The following is a 22,798-nucleotide window of genomic DNA, read 5'->3' as shown; positions in this document are numbered from 1 at the left end:
TGTTTAGAGATCTCACCCCACGTTTGGGGAATGCTTATTTCAGGATCAGGTAATGTGGGAGTTGAGGCCCCAGGCGGCAGGAGGCCGGAGCTGAGTTAGATATTGATGATATTATATGCTAACATGTTGGATGCTGGATATGCTTGCTGCTTTTATGCTTTTAGCTTCATTTTATGATTTTGGATTATCTTGTTGAGACTCGGTCGTTATGTTGTTGATTTGGTGAGCATGGGGATTGTCCATGCCATAAGACTGGGTTATGTCTTGTTTTATTTAGAGTTGTATTAATGTATCAGGATATTGTCCGGATTACGTGATGTAATGTCGTGACTTAGATACTCACTTTATATCTATATATTGAGGTATTTCAGTTAGATGTTTATTGCAATTTACATACAGGCGATGTTTTATGAAATTGATTAAGTAATCAACTTGGCTAAGTATAATGACGTCATAATTTAAAAGAAAAAGATTTTCCGCATTTTTAATTAAGCGCAGCTTAATACGATAGTATGATAACATTACCGGGTATACACGGGGTGTTACAATAAGCTATTCAAAATATACCTCTACCTTCACTTATTAATAGGGCAAAGTGATTGAAGTCAAATCAAGGGAATAAATTAAAATTTTAACCATAGAGTAACTTTTATTCATTGAACGATAACTCTATCATTAAATTTGTGATGATTGAATTATGAATAAATAATTGAGATTTTTTACGATCTTGTCTTGACATGAGATTATTCATTCCTTATTGTATTAATCATTTAAAAAATAAATCAAATTAATGCATAACCTTAGAAGGAGTCTCCTATGTTCGAATTGGTCGACATTGAAATTAAAGGAGATGATGGAAATCCTTTTTGGGCACTGAGACAAAATTGGAAAATCTAATTCCTTACAATTCAAATTGATCGGTTTGGTGAATGAATAGCAAGTTGAAACCCTATCCATCCAAATAAATTTTTTACCTAATTTCATATGCTTTTCTAAATTCTAACCATCCCAGATCGGCAGATCCCACTCACCTTTATTGTTTGGGTGGTTATTTATAAATGATCAAGATTTTAAAATAAAGTTACTAATGAAGTAAGTAAAGTAACTGATGGAAACGTAAGACTTCCGTTAATTAGGAATTACTTTCATTATTTGATTGATACGATATAATTAACAAGTTCAAGGGGTCAACCTTATGAAGGACAGATGATGAACACGGTACCAGGAGGACTGTACGCGAATAAGCAAGCATGGCATCACACCATTAAGTCACCTGCAAACTTTCCATTAGGGGCATAATCTCCTAGTGCATTTCATTTATATATAACCCCTTTATTGCTAACAAAGAGGGCACTCACCTATCTTAGTATTCACAAGGCTGGCCACCATGGCTACAACGTATACACTTGTGCTCAGAGCACATCCTATCCACTAAGCAAACTACACGAATTACCATGAGTCCGAATATATTTTCTTCCAATCACAGTTTGTTATTTCTATTTATGAAAAGCAGAGGAAATCTTGGCTAGAAAGCTGAAGTACATACCTCTAACTTTCTCGCGCATCAAAAGAATGGAGGAACAAATTAATTATTCAACGGTAAGAACTGGATAAGAGAGATAGACGGGTTGGCCTAGGAAATGATCCGGAACCTTTTAGAGAAGTTGATGAAGTTTCGAAGCCCAGTATACTACAAATGGTTCCAGCTTATATGGGAGCAACTTGCTTACACTTTCATTGCACACACTTGCACAAGCGTAGGTCCTCCGATTAAATCAGAGATACATCAAATTAACTAAACGCTCAACCAATTAACATATACAATTTCAAGGTATAATATGCAATAAGTAGTTCCTAACAAAACCTTTCTCAAATCTTGGCATGGCAAATCCATAGAACAGAAGGTATTCAATTGCGCAAGATCTAATACCCCAGAAGTTGGTGATATACAAGGTAATTATGTCCAGTAAATCAATTCATAAAATTATACATCTCTCATCTTGACCAAGTAGAGAATTTTGCAAAATTTAATTAAAGTAATGAAGGGTTTATTCACTAAATTGAACTCACCCACCGGTAGTTGCAGTAGCAGGCTGACCAGTGGCATCATTCTTCTTGATATCAGTTAACACAACATCAATGTTGACATTCTCAAAAGCAAAATAAGCAGGAGATACAGCCACAAGACATAGCATGACAAAAGTTACACTTCCATCAAAATGATAAAAATAAGAAAATATGCACTTAGTTACAACTAGTTTCTTGATGACAAGAAGACCAGCAACAAGCCAACAACAAACCACATTTCTAAATCAGAGCTATAGACCAAAATAGTAACAGAACGGCCATATATATATATATATATATATATTACAAAAGAAACATGACATCTTAACGTCCAACAGAAGATTATCCAGCCTTCAGTACAACTAATTGAAAGGCTCCGTTCAGATTATATTATAATAGGCTTGTGCATACAGAACAAATCCTCATTCTTTGGTAAGGTCCCAACCTCCAAGGCATTCTAAATATCTAAGAGTAGTTTATCCCTTAAAAATCATATTTTGGTAAAAAAGGTAACAGGGATAAACCATGTTCATAAAATTTCTTAATCAGCATAATCCTAATAATTATTAATTATAAGGATTCCCTATAGACCAGTGACAAATGGGGGATGGTTTTAATTCAAATCACAACAAGAATATTTCGGAAGATACTGTTTATTAAATAGAACACCATTGATTTTAAAATGACCATGATATTCCATGTAAACAACATCAAAAGTATACAAGTTCTCAACAATCATAACAGAAATCACATACCTTAGGTTTTCTGAAATCCCCGCTATTGATTTGATTGATGGGGTGGGATTCGAGTGAGGAGTCTCCCATGGTTTGAAGAGCGAAACGAATCAAATTAAAAAATTAATGCATAACCGTAGAAGGAGCTAGTCTCCCATGTTTGAATTGGTCGACATTGAAATTGAAGGAGATGATGGAAACCCTTTTTGTGCACTGAGACAAAATTGGAAAATCTAATTCCTCACAATTCAAATTGATCGGTTTGGTGAATGAATAGCAAGTTGCATCCCAATAAAAAAAATCACCTCTTTCATATGCTTTTCTAAATTCTAACCATCCCAAATCAGCAGATCCCACCCACCTTTATTGTTTGGGTGGTTATTTATGAATGATCAAGATTTTAAAATAAAGTTATTGATGAAGTAATTAAAGTAACTGATGGAGATGTATAAAAAAAAGAGTAACTGAAGGATCACTTAATGTTAATGGCAATTAGAGAAGACTTTTTGTTAATTACGAATTACTTCATTATTTGATTGATACGATATAATTACAACAACGATAAACGAATATAGGATAAACAATAAGTTTTTTTTCCGAAAAATTTATGCAAAACATATATCTAAGTTCTTAAAACCTGAGAGTTAACTGCGATTTCAATGTTAGAATAGACCAGAGGGAAAATCATAGTAGACAATATAGTCTTTATAATATATTTCAAAATATCCTATTGAAAAGAACTACGTGGTATGTGGCATAATCCCACGGTGAAAGTAAGGGGGAGGGGAAGGATATTGATCAATGGGGATAATCATCATATTGTAGTTGCGATCATGAAAAACTGTTGCTCGTTCTTCAGACTGCTTCCACGGCAAGGAATTGGTAATGGAAAACTTATAACCCTTGTGCATGATCAATGCCAACAATCGAGCAGTGCTTTTGGCATCATCAAGTCCAGAATGAGCACGACCCTCCCATTCCAATCCAGCTATCTTAACAGCTTTCTTTAATTTGCACCTCATATCACCAAACACCTCATGGAAAGGAACCCTTAAGTCGATCCACCTGTTGAAATAAGCAGGCTTTGGTATCTTCTTGAATTTGCATTCAGATTCAAGCATTACCTCACAATCGCAGTTAGACCACATGACAACAGCAAAGTTGGAGTTCTTTATCCCATTGATTTCAAGCCATTCATCATGCATACGTAGAGCCTCTTCGAATGTAACTCCATTGTCCACCCGATCTTGTTGTATACCAGTCAGATGCTTGCAGAAATCAGTCAGAATTTGATTATGGGTAGGCCTCACATATGTCCGAAAACATGATTTTATTTCGCCAGTGACACCACTCACTATGACCGATGGAAACTCAATTATCTCTTGAGGGTGGGGATTTTTTTCCCTTGTCACAGGTAGCCTCTAAGTCTATGACCACAAAATAATCAAATACATGACATACCTTGAAAGACTCAAGAGTCTTGTTGCTGCGATCATTGGAAGGCTTAATAAAAAAACGAGGTCCACGTCTAACTTTTCTAAACACTTCCGTGGAACTCTGGTTTCTAAAACGCTTTTTGCTCTCTAGAAGTTTTTGATGCTCCATATTTTTAGTAAGAGAAAAAAGATGGAACAACAAGGGTCGTTCATGCACATGACGGACAAACTCAATCCTACTTATAATGAAACAAATAATAATAATCAATGTAGAAGATTTTTGTAGATAATAGAATCTTTTGGTAAAGGAAATAAATAACAGAATACGAAAATATATAAACCAATCTCAAGAGATCTTTTACGATATTCTAAATTATTTAAATATACGATTAAAACATCGTTACATTATTTTGATATAACAAGACATCGTTTGACATTTTCTATTTAAATTAATAAGGTTAAAGATAAAGTTAATGATAAAAATATGCAATAATTTAGTTAAAACTAAGATATAATAAATAAATGATGATAATATTTCCTTCCATAAAATTAAGGAAAATTTCAAAAGACAAAACACTTAAAGTGAAGAAAAGATAAGATTAACTGATTAAAGGAAAGAAAGAAAATAATTACAATCAATTATTAGTATACATTTCTAAAGATGAATAAATGATTGCAGTAAAATCAATATAATAAATAAAGGAAATATTATTATAAGAAACTCCTCAATTAATTAGGGGAAAAGTATTTTTCTAAGAGATAAAGTTATATCCAGTGAACCATGTTATCGTCTTCCACCACACCCCCTTTTGGGCTTTCTTACACTCCTTTGTATCAGTTCTTCTTCCTCAAATGTCAATTCTCTCGTGCATCGCGCTCTGACCTCCTCAGTTTTCATCTCTCGTGTCGTTTTATTCTTTAGATTCATATTGCTTGGAACTTGCTTTAATTCTTTTTGAAGCAACATTTTCACATGCATGCATAAGCATGATTAAGGCATTTTTGTATGAAATAATCAATTTAGCCTAATAGCCAAACTTCAATTTTCTCTTGACTAAACATTTTGATTGGAATTTATTTCTTATTTTTGTCCCGGTTACAAGCCTTAAGTGAAATACAATGTTTTAGGAGAGCATTGGCATAATTACTAGGGTGGATTATGTTTTGCATGTGTATTAATTAGTGAAGAAGTAGAAGAAAAACAAGCTTATGGGTGTGCAATTTTCATGAGTTGAATTCTAAATACCTATGAGATTGAAAATGTGGATATCATGTGAGGTTCTACCCTTCTTGATCTTATTCTTTTCGATCCATGATTACCATACGTGTTGATTGTGACATCCTGTGCTTCATGTTTTGTTTAGTTTTACAGAAAAATATTTCTGCAGTTAATGCAGATAAGTTATCTCCATTTACTTCCAAAACGACGTCGTTTTGGGATTCAAAGATTAGAAAATTATAATTATAAAGACTATAATAACCCTGAAATAAATTAAAATTATAAAAACACCATGATTTCTGCCTCAAAACGACGTCGTATTGAGCTTACTGCAGATAACTCACTACACTAAAAATGACATCGTAGCCAATTGGCAACCGCCACTAAAAAAACCAGTAGCCAATTGGCAACCGACACAAGAAATGGTGACATTAAATAATTTAACTTCGGTTTGTGGAAACTGTCGGAAAAACCGACGCGAAAAACAAACCGACGCTGAACATGAATTAAACTGCCATCATTTATTAGAAAAAAAATAAATCATTTTTATTTTTAGCGGCGGTTCAAAACCGCCATTAAATCCTGTAATTAATATTTTTTTAATTTTAATTCTATTTTTAAGGTGGTTTCAAAGATTATAATTTTTTTATGAACATAAATATTTTAAACAGTTACTAAATTGTATAATTCATCTAAATTATATAATTTGACTCAAATTTTTGCATTTCATTGATCATAAAACATTCATTGTTTATAATCAAAACTGTCATTATAAAATTAAATATATAAAAAACTAAATATAATTATAAGATAAATACACTTAATAAAATCAATTTAAAAAGTCTAACATTAAAAATTGATAGATCCAAATATATCATAAAAACAAAGTACATAAGTTTTTCACAAATTAATCATAAAAGTAATCACAATGTCAATACAACTACCAATGTTTAAACATGAGAATAAATTAAAATTATAAAACACCATGATTTCCACCCCAAAATGACATTGTATTGAGCTTATTGCAGATAACTTAATTGTAAGCAGTAACTGTAGAAAAAAACTAACCCTTAATTTTATCCCATAATTATTTTTAAATCCAAACATAAAACAATTGCTTTACTATCCTGTTATTATTATTTTTAACAAATTAAATACATCTTAAAAAAATTTATGCACCACACAACCAGTTTTAAGTAATTTAAGATTCAATAGCGTCGATGTAATAAAGTTAGAGTGATAAAAATACCTTTCTTGGATTTTATTTTTATTAATAAGTTATTTATAAAAATAATAATAATTTTTTTCGTAAACTTGTAATAAAATTTTAAAATGAGATAATTAGTCTTTTTTAATCTTTTTAACATTAAAAAAAAAATATTCACACAGATTATAATCTATATTGCACCGATGCGGGACACGAGATACGACACGACAATATACGCCGACACGTTAATTTTTAAAAATGTTGTATTTCGACACGTTAGGACACGTTTTGATATTAAATAATATAATTTATATTTAATTCATATATCAGTCCATAATAAGTCATATAACCAATCAAATATTCAAATTTCATAACATAAATATAAAGCAAAAGTAATTTTTCATATCTTGTTAATTTTTTATGTCTAATTCCATAACAAAAAAAAATTGACTTATAAATTAATTTTTCATTTTTAGTTAATAAAATAAAATTTAGACCTAAAAAAATGTGTCAGATACGTGTCGGAAAAAGTTGACCGCGTGTCAGAAACACATGTCAAAACATGTTGGAGCATTCAGTGGCGGAGCCAGGCTCCAATTGGAGGTCGAGCTAAAAAATTATATGTGTATTTATTTTTCTTAATTTTAGTTAGTTTATATCATAATATATTTAAATTATATTATATACAGAGCACCTGAGCAGGCAGCATCAAGAAGAGTTATAATTTTATTAAATATTTTTTAATTTGACTAAAAAATATTTTATTTTTTATACAAGTGGAAATTGAACACATGACCTAATACAACTTACCAAAATCTTTCACCAAAAATATTTTAAAATTTAGATAAGGCCAAATTATAAATTGTAGCCCGGGCCAAAATTATAATTTTAACTCAGATCAAATAATAATTAATTATATAATTATATATAATAAGTATAATTTTGTTAAAATTTAGTCCGAGACAAAGCTACACCCAGCTTATATATGGATCCGCCACTAGGAGTACTGACCGCATGTCAGACACGTGTCAAAATATGTAGACTGTGTCTGACACACAATTTTTAAAAAAAAAAAAAAATGTCGGTGTTTCTCAAATTATAATTATGCTTTTATCATGCTATTCTTTGTACTGTAATATAAAATCATTATAATACAATAATAACTAAACAATTTCATCACATTTACTTTGATTGGACAGCACTATCTAGAATGAGTCAAACATCAAATTAGGCAGCTAAATCTATCTAATTTTATATGTGCGAATGTTTAACACGTGCCTTTTTTCCGCCAATTGAGTGGTTCCTATTGGGCACATGCAATGTTAGGGTCAAGGGAACCTTCGTGCAATGAGTGTAAACTCATGAGTGACACGCAAAGAAGAGAAGCCTCAACAAAAGAGTTATCAAGTTCATTGACTTCAAGTTCAGACATTGACGTTTCACCAACGACTAATCACAATATTACCAGTTGCTTAGAAAATTACATGATCATCCTTAACCCTGTCTCTGTTATTGACACGTGAATATGTTTTTCAGCTAAAAATGACACGTGAATTATTATTATTTTTATTTAGGAGATACACGTGAATTATTTTGGGTACATAGAGTTATAATATCCGTAGAATTATTTTAGTCAACCATTTGAAAAATGAAAAATCTCAAGGAGATTAAACTTTACAAAATATTGTTAGAATTTTTCATGGAGTAATGGAATTGTTAGAAAATTTTATTTTCTATATTATTGTGACTACGTATGTAATTATTAATTATATCATACTATTTAATTACTGGACAAATTAAGTTATCTATTAAGGAATTTAATTAGATTTCACAATGAGTATTAGTTAAATAAGTAAATATTGTTATAAAAAAAAAATAAGTAAATATTTATATTGGCCCAACATGATATAGTGGGAGCCTGGTGGGCTTAATAATAAAGAAACAGAAAAAATATTATAGTCTACAATATATCAAATCAGTTAAATTGTTTTCTTTTTCCCATCAAAAAATAACTTGTGAATAAGGATTTGTACTCTTGTGATTTGACCGAGAAAGATCATCAATCTCAAAATTCAAAGGTATCAAGAAATCACAACCGTTGCGATGGAATCGGGTATGTTTTAATTACTTTAATTTCTTCAGTGATCCAAGATGATGTATTTAAGGATTTGCAGTCATGGTTTTCACTGTTGGGCTTTGAAGTGGGTGACTAATCCAAAATGCTTCTCATTATAAATTGAAGCAGAACTACAAGCTCTTATTTATCCCATATTAGACAAATTAAGAAGACAAAGACTAAAGGGGTGTTTGGTAGAGGAAAAAAAAAAATTTTAACCGGAAATTTCAATTTTTAAAAATATAATTTTTACCTTCAGTTTATAATATCCGTAAATTTAAAATTTAAAAAAATTCACTTTCTCGAAAATCTTCGAGATTCCCGCGTACCAAATGCCCCCTAAGTTTATAATATAAAAAGTAAATAATCATGATAAAAAAAAAATTAAAAAAATTAAACGTGCTCAAATGTTTGAACCGTGACTAATTCAATTTTTCTTATCCAATGCAATGTTACAGCTAATTTAGTATCTTGCATGGAAAATAAGCCGTGAAGGAATCGAAAGTAGCCGCATAAGTTGAAGAAAGTCCTCTCTTTTTTTCGGTACAAAGTTGAAGCATGTGATTTATTTTAATTAATAACGAAATAAACATATCAATCTCTAGTTGACTGACGTGTTTGACAATGGAATTACTCTTTCTTTTGGTGTGATTAAAATGTTTTATGTAGTTTGATTTCATATAAAATTGTTAGTTTGAATCCTTATATATATGCTCCTTTAATAGTTGTTCCGTCCCTTTTGTTTTCTTTCGTATCATTTATCTTTGTTTCAACTGTTAAGCAATATGTACCTAAATTTGGACACGTGAACCATTTTGAACCATAGTGATTTGTTTTAATCTTCATTTTGAATATTGCTCAATTATAAGCGAAAAATACGAACTATCCTGTGAATTATTGGAAACTGTCTTTACCTAATAAACAACCTTTATATGGTCATGCTTCCTGTGACTGTGTAGTCAGCTTTTGTAACTTTTTCGTAAAAAACACTTTGTACTGAATATCATTATCGCTTCATTTCAATATATATATATATATCTATATATATATATATATATATATATATATATATATATATATATATATATATATATATCCGTCGCTTCTCATGTGACTGCTGATGAGAAAAGTTGCAGCAAATTTTTAACACATCCTAGGATACACGTGCGGATTCTATCAACAAAAAAAAACCAGGATTCGGACGCGTATTCTGTGTTGCTGTAAGTTTTCCCTTCTGCAATCACATAAGAAGTACTTTCCCTATATATATATATATATATATATATATATAGGATTTGTGTTTTCTAAAATTACTTTAGATAACTTTATCTAATGTTCACCGAAACGACGTCGTTTTGGGGCGGAAATCATGGTGTTTTTGTAATTTTAGTTTATTTCAGGGTTATAATAGTCTTTATCATTCTAATTTTTAAATTTTTTAACTCTAAAACGACGTCGTTTTGATGAACATTAGATAAAGTTATCTAAAGTAACATTAGATACTTTTTTCCCATATATATATATATATACAGAACCGTACATAAGATTTTCATCTTATACGGCTCCTCGTTCAATTCTTTCGAAGTCATTGGATTCTTTTCCTCGTTCGAGAATCTCCCCCTTCTTCCACTCTGTCCCAAATAGTAACTATATATATATATATATATATATATATATATATATATATATATGAGACAGTATCCTTTGACACTGGTGTCAAATTTGAAATTTGTCACCTCATCTGATAGCTATTAGATCAAAAAAATCAATGGCTCTGATTTGTAAGCATGTGACACCATTGATCTTTTATGATCTAATGGCTCTCATACGAGGTGTCAAACTTCAAATTTCACACTGGTGTCAAAGGATCCTACCTCATATAGGGGAAGGATCTTTTGACTCTAGAGTAAGACTTACAACTCTTACTCCTCATCTCAACCGTTGATTTCCGTCCATCTAACGGTTATCTATAACTATTAATTAATTATTTATTTCAACAATTAATTAATTATTTATTTCAAATAAATAATAACTGTTAGATGGACGGAAATCAACGGTTGAGATGAAGAGTAAGAGTTGTAAGTCTTACTCTAGAGTCAAAAGACCTCTCCCCTATATAGGGCTGGCAATACGGGCTGGCCCGCCCCGGCCCGCCCCGGCCCGCCATTGGCCCGCCAAAAATGGGCCGGGCCAGCCCGCCCCGTTTTGATAAAATGGGCCAGACTTAGCAACCCGCCCCGTTTTATGAACGGGCTGGCGGGTTGCGGGCTAGCCCGCCCAAAATAAAAAAACTCATAAAATTAAAAATTAAAAATAAAAAATCTGCATAAAAAACACAAAAAACTACATAAATAATAGGAATCAACGCTGCTTAAATTTGATTCTACAAGCTAGTCCAAAAAATAAAATACAAATATTAATTCACAAAACTAGTTATCAAGTTTAACTACAATACACACAAATGTCCATTCAAATTGAAAAAAAAAAAAGCACAAACTACTTTTTGATTCATTGCTTTGAAGAAGCTCCAACAAAACATTAACTGCCATCGTCATCATTTATCAATCTTCTCATCAATCTTCTCATCAATCTTCTCATCAGAGGCACCTTCATCTATATAAATAATAATTGAAAAAAAAAATTAATTTTACAGACAAGTATGGTTCAATATAAAATGAATTCAAATTAAATAAATTACCAGTCCTAGAAAAACCATTCTGCCAATTACGGGTACAAAGCAAAGCTTCAACACATTCAGGTAAGAGACTGCTTCTGTATTTATTAAGAATCCGTGACCCAATGCTGAATGCAGATTCAGATGCAACAGTGGTAATAGGAATGCTTAATAAGTCACGAGCCATTAGTGATAAATTTGGAAGACGTTTAGCTCTCCCCTTCCACCATTGTAATATATCAAATGTATCATCATCAAACTCTAAATTCTCCTCTCCCAGATAAACATCAAGTTGAGATTTTCCAATCTTTGCTGCATTGAAGGGTTGATTGTGCTTTTTCAATTCCTACCATATTTGACAAGTTAATTAAACACATAAAAATATAAGTTTTTAAAAAATACAATGTAAGTAAATAAATTATTATTTCAAATTAAAATAAACTTACTTGGAACATGATTTCTGAAAATCCCTTCTTCTCTATTGATATTGACCCACTTGAAGATGCACTTGTAACATCACAGAGACTTTGACTTAGAGCATTTGAAGAGGGAGGAACGTGACATGCATAATTGTCAAAGAGATTGTATGCATTTTTCTTTATTTCTTCTACTTTTGCTTCACTTGTCAATGGATTAACTTTGGAATAACAATAAGACAAAGCAGAAGTCTTCATCCGTGGGTCAAGAAGTGCTCCTAGTGCAAGCACAATACTATATTCCTCCCAATATTTGTCAAATTTTTCCATCATCCTTGCAGCCATGCTCTTTAAAATGTCATCTTCATCATGTAATGTGTTCTGGAGACTACATTGAATTTGCCAAACTTGCAAAAAGTATAAGTTGGCAGTAGGATAGGATGTGCCAGAAATCAACTCAGTAATATCATAAAATGGCTTCAAGAACCCCATAATTTTTTCTCCTCTATCCCATTCATCAAGTGTAGGACAATATTTATAATTTTTATCACTGAATTCAAGAATAGAAAACACACGTCGGTATATAAGAGCACTTTCAAGCATCAGATAAGTTGAATTCCATCTAGTAGGGACATCTAGGCATAAGCCTTTTGAAGTGTTAATTCCTCCCACTTGATCAATGCATTCTTTAAATGCTTTCATTCTGCCTTCCGAGCCCCTTAAATATTTGACACTTTCTCTAATTTTGCTCAAGGCATCACTAGAAACTTTCAACCCTTCTTGAACAATTAGATTCAAAATGTGAGCAGAACAACGAATATGAAAAAATTGTCCATCACATAACAACAATTTCTGCAAACCAAGCTGACTTTTCAAATTTCTCACCATATTGTCATTTGCAGATGCATTATCCAAAGTAATGGAAAATAACTTCTTCTCTATTCCCCAATCCTTCAATAAATCAAAAATTTTTTGACATAATTCAAAACCAGTGTGAGGAGGAGGCATATGACAAAAGTTAAGAATCTTGCTATTTAAATTCCAATTCCTATCAACGAAGTGAGCTGTTAAACATATGTAACCCTCTGTATTACAAGCTGTCCACAAATCAGAAGTTAAGCAAATCCTAGTTGGAATGCTAGCCATTATGTCTTTAAGGTTCTCCTTCTCTCTCATGTAAATCTTTAAGACATCGCTCTTAGCAGTATTTCTTGTAATTGGAATTGCATTAGGATTTAAGTAACTTACCCACATCCTAATCCTTTCATACTCAACGAAATTGAAAGGCAAATCATGCTCAATAATTGCAAGAGCACACATCTCACGTGATACCATTTGATCTATTTTTTGACTTTTCAATTTACCTTGCATATCTATCATCATTTGACCCACATCTTCAAATTTAATATTCTTGCACTTTAGAATGTGACGTTTCAGATGCGACGTTCCATAATTTTTCCCACCAACTTTGTATTCTTGATTACAACCAATACATTTTGCCCTCTCAATTCCATCATCCGCTACTCCTATCTTGGTAAAAAACTTCCAACAATCTGAAGTTTCTGTTTTTGCCTTCTTCTTTGTGGATTCAACAACAGATTGAATTTCTTGATTATCACAACTTTCCACATCAATAGGTTCATTAACCTCCATTTACAATCAACTATAAAAAACAATGAGAATATATTTCATTAAAAAGGACAACAATCAGGGTCCAATTTTTACTAAGCTGCATAGGCACTAAAAATATGGAACCATAACAGCCGGGTAGCAGGGCAACTAGATTCCTAAACCCTACTTACTCATGAACATAACAATGGAAATCCTTGGAAGATAAAACTCCATGAAGACAAAATGCTAAATATTGAATGGAAGTTTACTTGCCTTCTTCTGTTGATTGGTTTTTCAATAATGGAGCCCTTGGTGGAACTTTCACGGACACTGTAATGTGGGTTTTTTGCCCCTTCAATGGACCTTCCACTCTGAAGATAAGACCTGCCCAGAAACCAAATCTTCAATATGCCCACAGGATTGTGAATTATGTATAAAGTACAGTCCAACCCATAAGGAATTTTTCAAATAACTCAACCAATTAATTCTGGCACTAAACATGATAATTTGGATTCACATGTCTTGTTTGCTTTTGATTGAATGAAAGCAGGTAAACATCAATGGAACAGTGTTAATTAATAAGGAAAAGTTATTGCCATAGGAAGACTTTGCTTAGAAAACAATCCAAACTTCATGTCAGCATTTGAAAACATGATTAGCACTAATTCTTTTCTTATCATGCATGGATTGTATTTATTGTCTTAATATAGACGCACTAACGCACAAACAGTATGTGATGAGTTGACTCTTATGAACAGAGGTTAAACTATTCTTTCACTAATTAGATTTCTCACCCTCTTAAGCACCGTCATCAGCAGTTTGTTCGAACTTTCATTTCAGAAGGTTTCTTTGCACATCCAAGCATAACTAAATAGCTGCCAAGTGTATTGTGTATACATTTGTATATATGTACCTTAACTACATGGGGATACCCTCTGAAAGTGTGTTTCTACCTCAACAACCGACTGGTACACTTTCATAGCAAACTGAATTTTGCTTATTACTAGGAAAAGTCATAAACCTCAACCACCATTGCATGAGAAAATTGATAAATGTTTTTACTTGGTATAGGTACAACTATTAATGGGTGATTTCAAAAACAAGTTATGCAGTTGGTTGGCTAGTTATAATTGTAAAATTTCATGTCTTCTTTCTTTTTTGAGATTATGAAATAAGTAATACTAATCACATAAAAAAATAAAATAAAAAATTGAAACTGAGCTTGCAGTGTCTTTAACAAAAGTGGGTCAGAATCAACTCAGAGAGAAAGTAGAGTGGCATGTTGGTTGGGGAAAACAACACCTGAAATTATAGGGAGGCCTTAGGAGGAGTTTTATTCAATATAACATATGAAGAATGGCTACTCTGCCATCATTCCTAATATATACTTGTGCCTTGCTGGTCACCAATGTCTTTGTGGAGAGGTACTATCTTGCTATGCCAATAATTGAGAGAAAATGATGACATCTCTTATCTTATTGGTCTTTTTGGTTATTTGATTAATTTATAGGTAGAAAGTGCCACAAAATGTTTAAGAATATGAACAAAGAGATATCAACATCATGATCCAATAGACTCTCAATCACGCAGGTTATAAATTATTCCATTTAAGATTAGGTAGAAAGTGCAAATTTGGAACGCAATATTGGTCAGAACTCAGAACCTAGATTGAACTGAGAATCAAAGAAGTAAATCAAATCAAAGTTTCACAAAATCTAATGCACAAATTGACTTACCTAAGTACCAGTATTATCAATTAAACACAATTCCATGACACCCATAGCTACAGAATTAATTGGTTGAGTTATTTGAAAAAATAAAAAATAAAAAATGAAAAGAAAATTTCATGGACAGATCAAATTGGAGCGTAATCATTTATTTTGACTGAGTTATTTACTTGTTATTTGTGTCCAGATTGAGCATCACTAGACATAACAGATTCAAGCAAAAGGACCAAAACAAAAAAGATTACAGGACTTACAATCCAAAATAATTTGATCTGACAGGCACCACAGAGGAACGAAGATGAATGGTGGTGAGATCGAAGGCAGGAACGAAGACCGGGGAGGAACGACGGCGAGGAACGGCGGCGAGGAACGGCGGCGAGGAACGGCGGCGAGAAATAGAAGGGGTGGATCTGAAGGGAGAAATAGAAGCCAGGATCTCAACTCTCAAGGGGTGGAACGGCGCAATTGCTGGTGTAAAATTAGGGCAAACAAGTGCAATGTAAATTTTGTAATTTTATTTTTTGTGTATTAAAAAAAATAAAAAAATTCGAATATTAAAAAAATGAACCCGTCGGGCCAACCCGGCCCGAATCATGATCAACCCGTTTTGTTCCTTTTGTAAACGGGGCGGGCTACCTTGGGTTGGTGGGTTGAGACTCATAACCCAACCCGCCAATATCAGTGGGTTAAACGGGCTGGCCCGACGGGCTCGGCCCATATTGCCAGCCCTACCCCTATATATATAGGTAGGATCCTTTGACACCAGTGTCAAATTTCAAATTTGACACCTCATCTGAGAACTCTTAGATCAAAAAAGATCAACGACTATGATTTGCAAGCATGTGACACCGATGATCTTTTTTGATCTAATGGCTCTCAGGTGAGGTGTCAAAGGATCTTGCCTATATATATATATATATATATATATATATATATATATATATATATGTGGGATTTGCATTTGTCATTTAACATGACACAATAAATTTTCTTACACACACAACATTTTGTGGGACCCACACTTTTTGAAGAAAAAAGAAAAGAAAATACTACGGCAGGCAAAACGAATCTCTATAACATTACACAATCACTTTTCCTACAACATAACTCTTATAAAACTATATATATATATATATATATATATATATATATATATATATATATATATATGGGTTCGTTTTTTCTGCAGTTACTGCAGATAAATTATCTGCAGTAAGCCCAATACGACATCGTTTTGGGGCAGAAATCATAGTGTATTTGTAATTTCAATTTATTTTAAGATTATAATAGTCTTTATATTTATAATTTTTTAAGATTTCAATATCAAAACGACGTCGTTTTGAGAATAAATGCAGATAACTTATCTGCATTAACTGCAGAAACATTTTTCCATATATATATATATATATATATATATATATATATATATATATATATATATATATATATATATATATAAATTGAATACATTGAAAATAACTATTACTCACTACTTACCCCCTCACCACTAGGCTAGCCCTAGTGGTACTTCATTTCCTATTCTTCATTTATGTCACCTGGGTAAAGATTAACTTAATTAATTATTTAAGTTTCCTTTTTAGACCACCGAAATAAATATATAGAGCTTAAATTTGATTTATCCTTAACATATATTTTTTATGGGTTTTGCAAATGTCTGTAACAGGAACATTCATATATCATGTCACTGAAATAAGCTTTTGTGGGACCCACTATATAATAGAAAAAAAATTAAATAAAAAACATTGCACGGAAACCAATCTGAGTGCAAGAGCAAAACAAAATTTCCTGTAACATAACTTTTGGTTTTCCCATTTTTTATACTATAAGTTAATCATGTATTAATATATCATTAAAAATGTTAAGATTTTTTGATTTGAAATTATGATAGTCAAACTTCTTTGATAATTCAAAAAAATAATTAGATAATGGAATTAAAAAATCTATATTAGAGTGAATAAAAGTTAAATCCATAAAAAATTATTTCGTAAAAGAAAATGTACAAAAATAACAATTTTAGAATGCATACGTAGACTAAAACTTTAAATTCATTCTAATGCAATAAATAAATACTGGAAAACACATAAGGTGACCTGGATTGAAGTTTAACAAAAGATTCTCTCTCTTTTTTTGGTCTTATGATTATGATGTTTTATTTGCTTGGTATAAAAAGATGGGCCTCCACACAATTTTTTTTTTTTTTTTCAATCAATTTTTTTCTTCTATTGGTGCAACTTCGTTTCAATATTACTAATCTGGTGCAACTTGAATTTTATTTTTAAAAATGATATACAAATTAATACAGAAAATTGTAATTATCATCATAGCGATTATTTTTTAATATTTTCATTAAAGTTTGTGAGCATCAAGTATGATTTAATACATGCTTAATTTTGTTATATTTAGTTGAGTTATAATAGGTTGGAACATAATAGAACTCATTATAACAATTTTAATTTTTTAAGTTAAAATAATTAAATTCGTGTGAAGTGCAACCAACCCATTTGTTAATTGTTAGCTTAAATGTTAAGATATTTCACAAATTAGAAGTTAAAAAAAAAAGTTTTGGAATGAAAAATCTATATACAGTACGGTAAGGATGCAAAATCTATCACACCTGATAACCTTTTACCATAATAAAAAAAGAGAAAATATACTCTTATGTTGTAGGAGAGTATTTTTATCTCCTACACATACATCGATTTCTGTATTACTTTTTTTTTTATCTTTTTTTCTTTTTCTATAAATGGGTGGGTCCCACACATGATTGTCTCTATAACATAAGACAGCTCTCTCCTATTGCATGAGATTAATAAAGCCCATAAAAAAAAATAGTTTTCATGTGCCAAAATAAATATAAAAAATTAGTTTTCACACCAATAAGAATAAGAAAAAAGAAGTATGGTACAACTTTTTTAAAGCATGAAGTATATATAAATATCTAGTCTAGAAAGTTTATATACAAAAAACAATTTCAATTCCTTTCATTTTCATATCTACCTCTTTGGTCACATGGACTCTCTGAGACTTATTCTCCTACTCTTGCTGTTCCTCCCCACTTGCTTCTCTTTCAACTTGCAAACTCCTTCACACAATGAACATTCAAACCAAAGTTCATCACTGAAACAGCAGATTCTTGAGCTAGCTAACAGTCCTAGAATGGTGAAATGGATGACGAGTATAAGGAGAGAAATCCATGAGTACCCTGAACTTGCATATGAAGAATTCAAGACAAGTGCTCTCATAAGGCGTGAACTTGACAAACTTGGTGTTTCTTACAAGTGGCCTGTGGCTAGGACTGGTGTTGTTGCTAAAATTGGTTCTGGTTCTCCACCCTTTGTTGCTCTTAGAGCTGACATGGATGCTTTGCCTATTCAGGTCTGTGTTACAAACTACACAGTCTTTTTTGTTTTGTTTTGTTTTGTTAAGGTCTTGTGTTGTTTCTTACTTGGTTCTATCCCTGTTTATCTCCTGATTAATCAATTTTTGATGCTATATGGAACCATATGTTGACCATTAGTATGTCTGCATGCTCCTGTTTGTTGGTATGAAGCTCTGGCTGGTTTTAACTCTACATGCAATTGTTGATCTTGTAAATTTTTTGATAAAAGAATTTACAAAAGGACCCCAACAAGGTAGATGGTACTCCTTGGTAGGCAAAAATGATAAAAGAAAGGAAAAATGAGTTCTTGTGTTATTCAATTCTGTTAATATTCCTCTTTGAGCAGGGTACAGGTGTTTGTTTGAATTGGGGAACTGCAAGGTTGGTTGATTTTGCTGTGTGAAAATAAAAAACAGGAAAGAGAAGCTTCCTGGATTAATTCTGAAAGAGAGGTGTTGGTCATGTAATTGAGAATTATTCTGAGAAGTTGGTAAAGGAAACTGTGTCAAGATAATTAGTAAATTTAATTCTAAGTACAACCTGGTGCACTGTTTATATTGGAAAGTTGTTACCACAATTCCAATTTTAAGATCTGTTTGTAATTAAAGGGTAAAATCAGTTAATTTCCTTTCCCAGCTTGTACAAGGCTTCATCTAGTTACTCTTGTGTTGCTCAGACTTCTAACCTTCAATTTTTTTTTATATATAGCAAAACCATTTGAGGTAAAATGAGATTAATCAATATAACCTCTTCAGTAATTTTAGATCAACAAAGTGCAGGAGTCTGATAATTTAATATTAGCATATCCCATTGCATTATTTTCTACACTTGTACTAAGTTAAGTGTGGAAGCTTAACATTCTGTGCCAATGCTCTAAATCTCCTAGGACAAATTTGGACAATAATTGGTAGTTTGATTGAAATGTGTGCCTTCTTTGTTAACAAAAATTACAACACAATGTGTTTGCTCTTGTCAAATGTTTTTTATCTGGTATATACTGCTGGTGAACAGGAACTGGTTGATTGGGATCATAAGAGCAAAGTAGATGGCAAAATGCATGCTTGTGCACACGATGCACATGTTGCCATGCTCCTTGGGGCTGCAAAGATACTGCAAGAAATGCAAGACAAGTTACAGGTGAAGAGGAATTGGAAAATGAACATTAGGATATATATCATTATTCCACTGAAAATTAACTCCCTCACATGCAGGCTACTGTTGTTCTAATATTCCAACCAGCTGAGGAAAGAGGCATAGGTGCAAAAGACATGATCCAAGAACAGGTGCTTGAAGATGTAGAGGCTATTTTTGGGTTGCACTTAGTGTCAGTGTATCCCATAGGTGTTGTTGCATCACGGCCTGGAGAATTTTTAGCTGGATGTGGAAGCTTCAAGGCAAAGATCAATGGAAAAGGGGGTTTTGCAGGAATACCTCAGCATTGTTTTGATCCAGTTTTGGCTGCTTCAGCATCAGTGATTAGTTTGCAGAACATTGTTTCAAGGGAGGCTGATCCTTTAGATTCTCAGGTGAGTCAAATACTCGAATTCAACATGAAAAAACTTTGCTAAATGAAACTTTTCGCACACATATGAATGATTCTTTCTGTGATTTGAAAGTAATACAAAAACTTTATCCAGAGAACTTACTTTGGCAGGTGGTTTCTGTGGCCATGGTCGACGCAGGATCTACTCATGATATCATCCCTGATTCGGTTACACTAGGAGGTACTTATAGAGCATTCAGCAAAAAGAGCTTCTATGCACTAAGGAAAAGGATAGAAGAGGTAATTGTCCGGTTATGTATGCACCATATTCTTGTGTTGAATATGAACTCATTAAGAAGCAAACATCAAAGACAGAAAGAACTTACTCAAAGTGGATTTTTTTCATTTGTTTGACTTCTTTGGACAGGTTATTAAAGGGCAAGCAGAAGTACATAGGTGCTCTGCAGAGGTTGAGTTCTATGGTAATGAACTTCCCACAATCCCTCCAACTACAAATGATGAAAGAATATACCAATTAGTAAGGCAAGTCTCAAGTAAGATTGTTGGAGAAAAGAACATAGAATTAGCACCCCTCTTCACAGGGAGTGAAGATTTTGCATTTTACTTGGAAAAGGTACCTGGATCATTCCTTCTTTTAGGTATAAAAAATGAGAAGAGTGGATCCATATATCCTGCTCACAGTCCTTACTTTTTCATTGACGAAGATGTCCTTCCCATTGGGGCTGCAATACATGCGGCATTTGCTATTTCATTCCATTCATATTCAACGAATTCTTATTTTTAGTGATACATATATATCTACCAGTTATATCTGAAAATTTGATAGTGTCTACTAATTCTTTGGCTTAAGTAACTGTCACGGGAGAAATTTTTTTAGAGGCATGTTGAGTTTGCCGGACCAGGGTTTTGTTACAAATATTATTTCATTCATGCTTAAACAAAACAAAATAAAAAGAAAGTAAAAGGTTAATATTTTTGTAGTCTTTTGTACTTGTAAATCATTTAGCAAAATTCATGCTTTCATAGTGTTTTGTACTTCTATACCATTTAGCATAATTCCTCTGGACTGTTATCATTGACCGAATACAGGTTACTTAGCTTAAATAATGACCTTTGTTTCCATCATTATTGACCTTGGAAAACCATTAAATACCTCACCACGAACCAGTTTCCTCGGATCATATATATAATAGAATAAAATAAATTCAACAAAAAAATGCTTTGCTTTGATTGTTATCAATCAATAAGATTGGATGATACTATCTTGGTGTGAGAAAGAAATAATAGTAATGCAAAACTACGGAAACGAGTTCATTCCAACTCATTTTATAAAACAAATACCAATCAGTAACATTGGATGATACTGTCTCGGTGTAAGAAAGAAATAGTAATGCAAAACTACAGACACGAGTTCATGTAGATGTTTGGCCAATGAGGTTATGTTACGGTCTCTACAAAATATTAGCACAAGGGCATAGGTGATTCAAAATTGAGCAAAGAAGCTATAGACAGCATAAATCTAAAAAAGAGATATCTTCAATACAATGCAACTAAAATCTACCTTTTCAAGCAATTCAGAATAATTGAGAAACATTTAAAAGAAAAATGGAAAAGGTTCTAAGATGATTGATATAAGGTATTACATGCACGAGTAGCTCTTATTCTGACATACAGGAAATCAAGTGATTTTAACAAGCTCTTAAAGGTATAGGAACCTTGTATTCAAAAAAAAAAAAAGGTATAGGAACCTACGAGTTGTATAATATCATAAACCTATTCTACATATGGAAGCATCGGATTCTCTGCAAACCTCTGACCTCCTAAGATAAATTTGTCCCATAATATGCTGTGCCTTTTTGGTGCATGTGCTTGTTCCCTTAGCAATATGATGCACATGTAGCTCTGCACCTGGGGACTGAAAAGATACTATAATAACTATGGTAGAATCATATAATATGGAATTGGAAAAACCATAACTCTGGGATATTTTGTATAGTTCTGCTTCACATGCAGGCATCGGCTGAAAAAACAAAGGAAAAGAAAAGAGAGAGAGAGAGATATTGAAGTCCCAAAAACCATTAGTTCAAGAAGGAGGAGTCATTATGAGCAGCAACCATTACTACAACCAAAAGAATGAAACAAACTGCGAGCATGGTGAATATGACTCGTGATGCCATAATGCCCTCACTGATTGAAGGTAATAGATTTATTTAGTTGCTTCTGCTTTGAATGGAAATAAGCTAACTGGGTTGTACATGTATTCTAGCGAACAATATGTCGGTCACATCATTACCTCAATAACTCGACTTTCTAGGATTGTCCGAGCAATTAAAAACAGAGAGTCGTCAGTTTTTTACAAATGAGGGTGGTTACGCCCTCTCCAGATTCCAGAGTATTAAAATGTTTATACAAATCGTTGAGATATATAGTATCACATATGGGTAACTAATGTGGTCTTTGTAAGGCCTTGGGCACTCCCACCCTTTGAGCTAGCTTTTGAGGTAGTGTATCTCAAGGTTCTTAACATGGTATCAGATCTTGAGTAACTATAAGATCACAAAGTTCGATTCTCACGGCCTCCCACTTTCAAGTGGAATTAAAATAATAAACACAAAAATGTAAACCAAAAATTGGGCTTGTGCAATTCCACGCTTCTAACCCAAAGGACTCTTACGTGAGGGGGCGTG

The 22,798-nt window shown here is 32.5% G+C and overlaps 1 protein-coding gene across 1 annotated transcript; it reads left to right on the top strand.

Moving 5' to 3' along the window:
• Window positions 1-18,237: 18,237 nt before the first annotated feature.
• LOC133293214 (IAA-amino acid hydrolase ILR1-like 4) lies at window positions 18,238-22,248 on the top strand. Its single transcript, XM_061491752.1, has 6 exons — window positions 18,238-18,603; window positions 19,619-19,744; window positions 19,819-20,133; window positions 20,262-20,390; window positions 20,518-20,724; window positions 22,108-22,248. Exons 1-6 carry the CDS (start codon window positions 18,238-18,240, stop codon window positions 22,246-22,248), a joined length of 1,284 nt encoding a protein of 427 aa, XP_061347736.1.
• Window positions 22,249-22,798: the final 550 nt, after the last annotated feature.

The sequence above is a fragment of the Gastrolobium bilobum genome, unplaced genomic scaffold (assembly GCF_033153095.1).
Source record: "Gastrolobium bilobum isolate Gb01-03AN ecotype WA unplaced genomic scaffold, APGP_CSIRO_Gbil_v1 utg15263, whole genome shotgun sequence".
Lineage (NCBI taxonomy): Eukaryota > Viridiplantae > Streptophyta > Magnoliopsida > Fabales > Fabaceae > Gastrolobium > Gastrolobium bilobum.
This window is presented reverse-complemented; position numbering and strand designations above follow the sequence as displayed.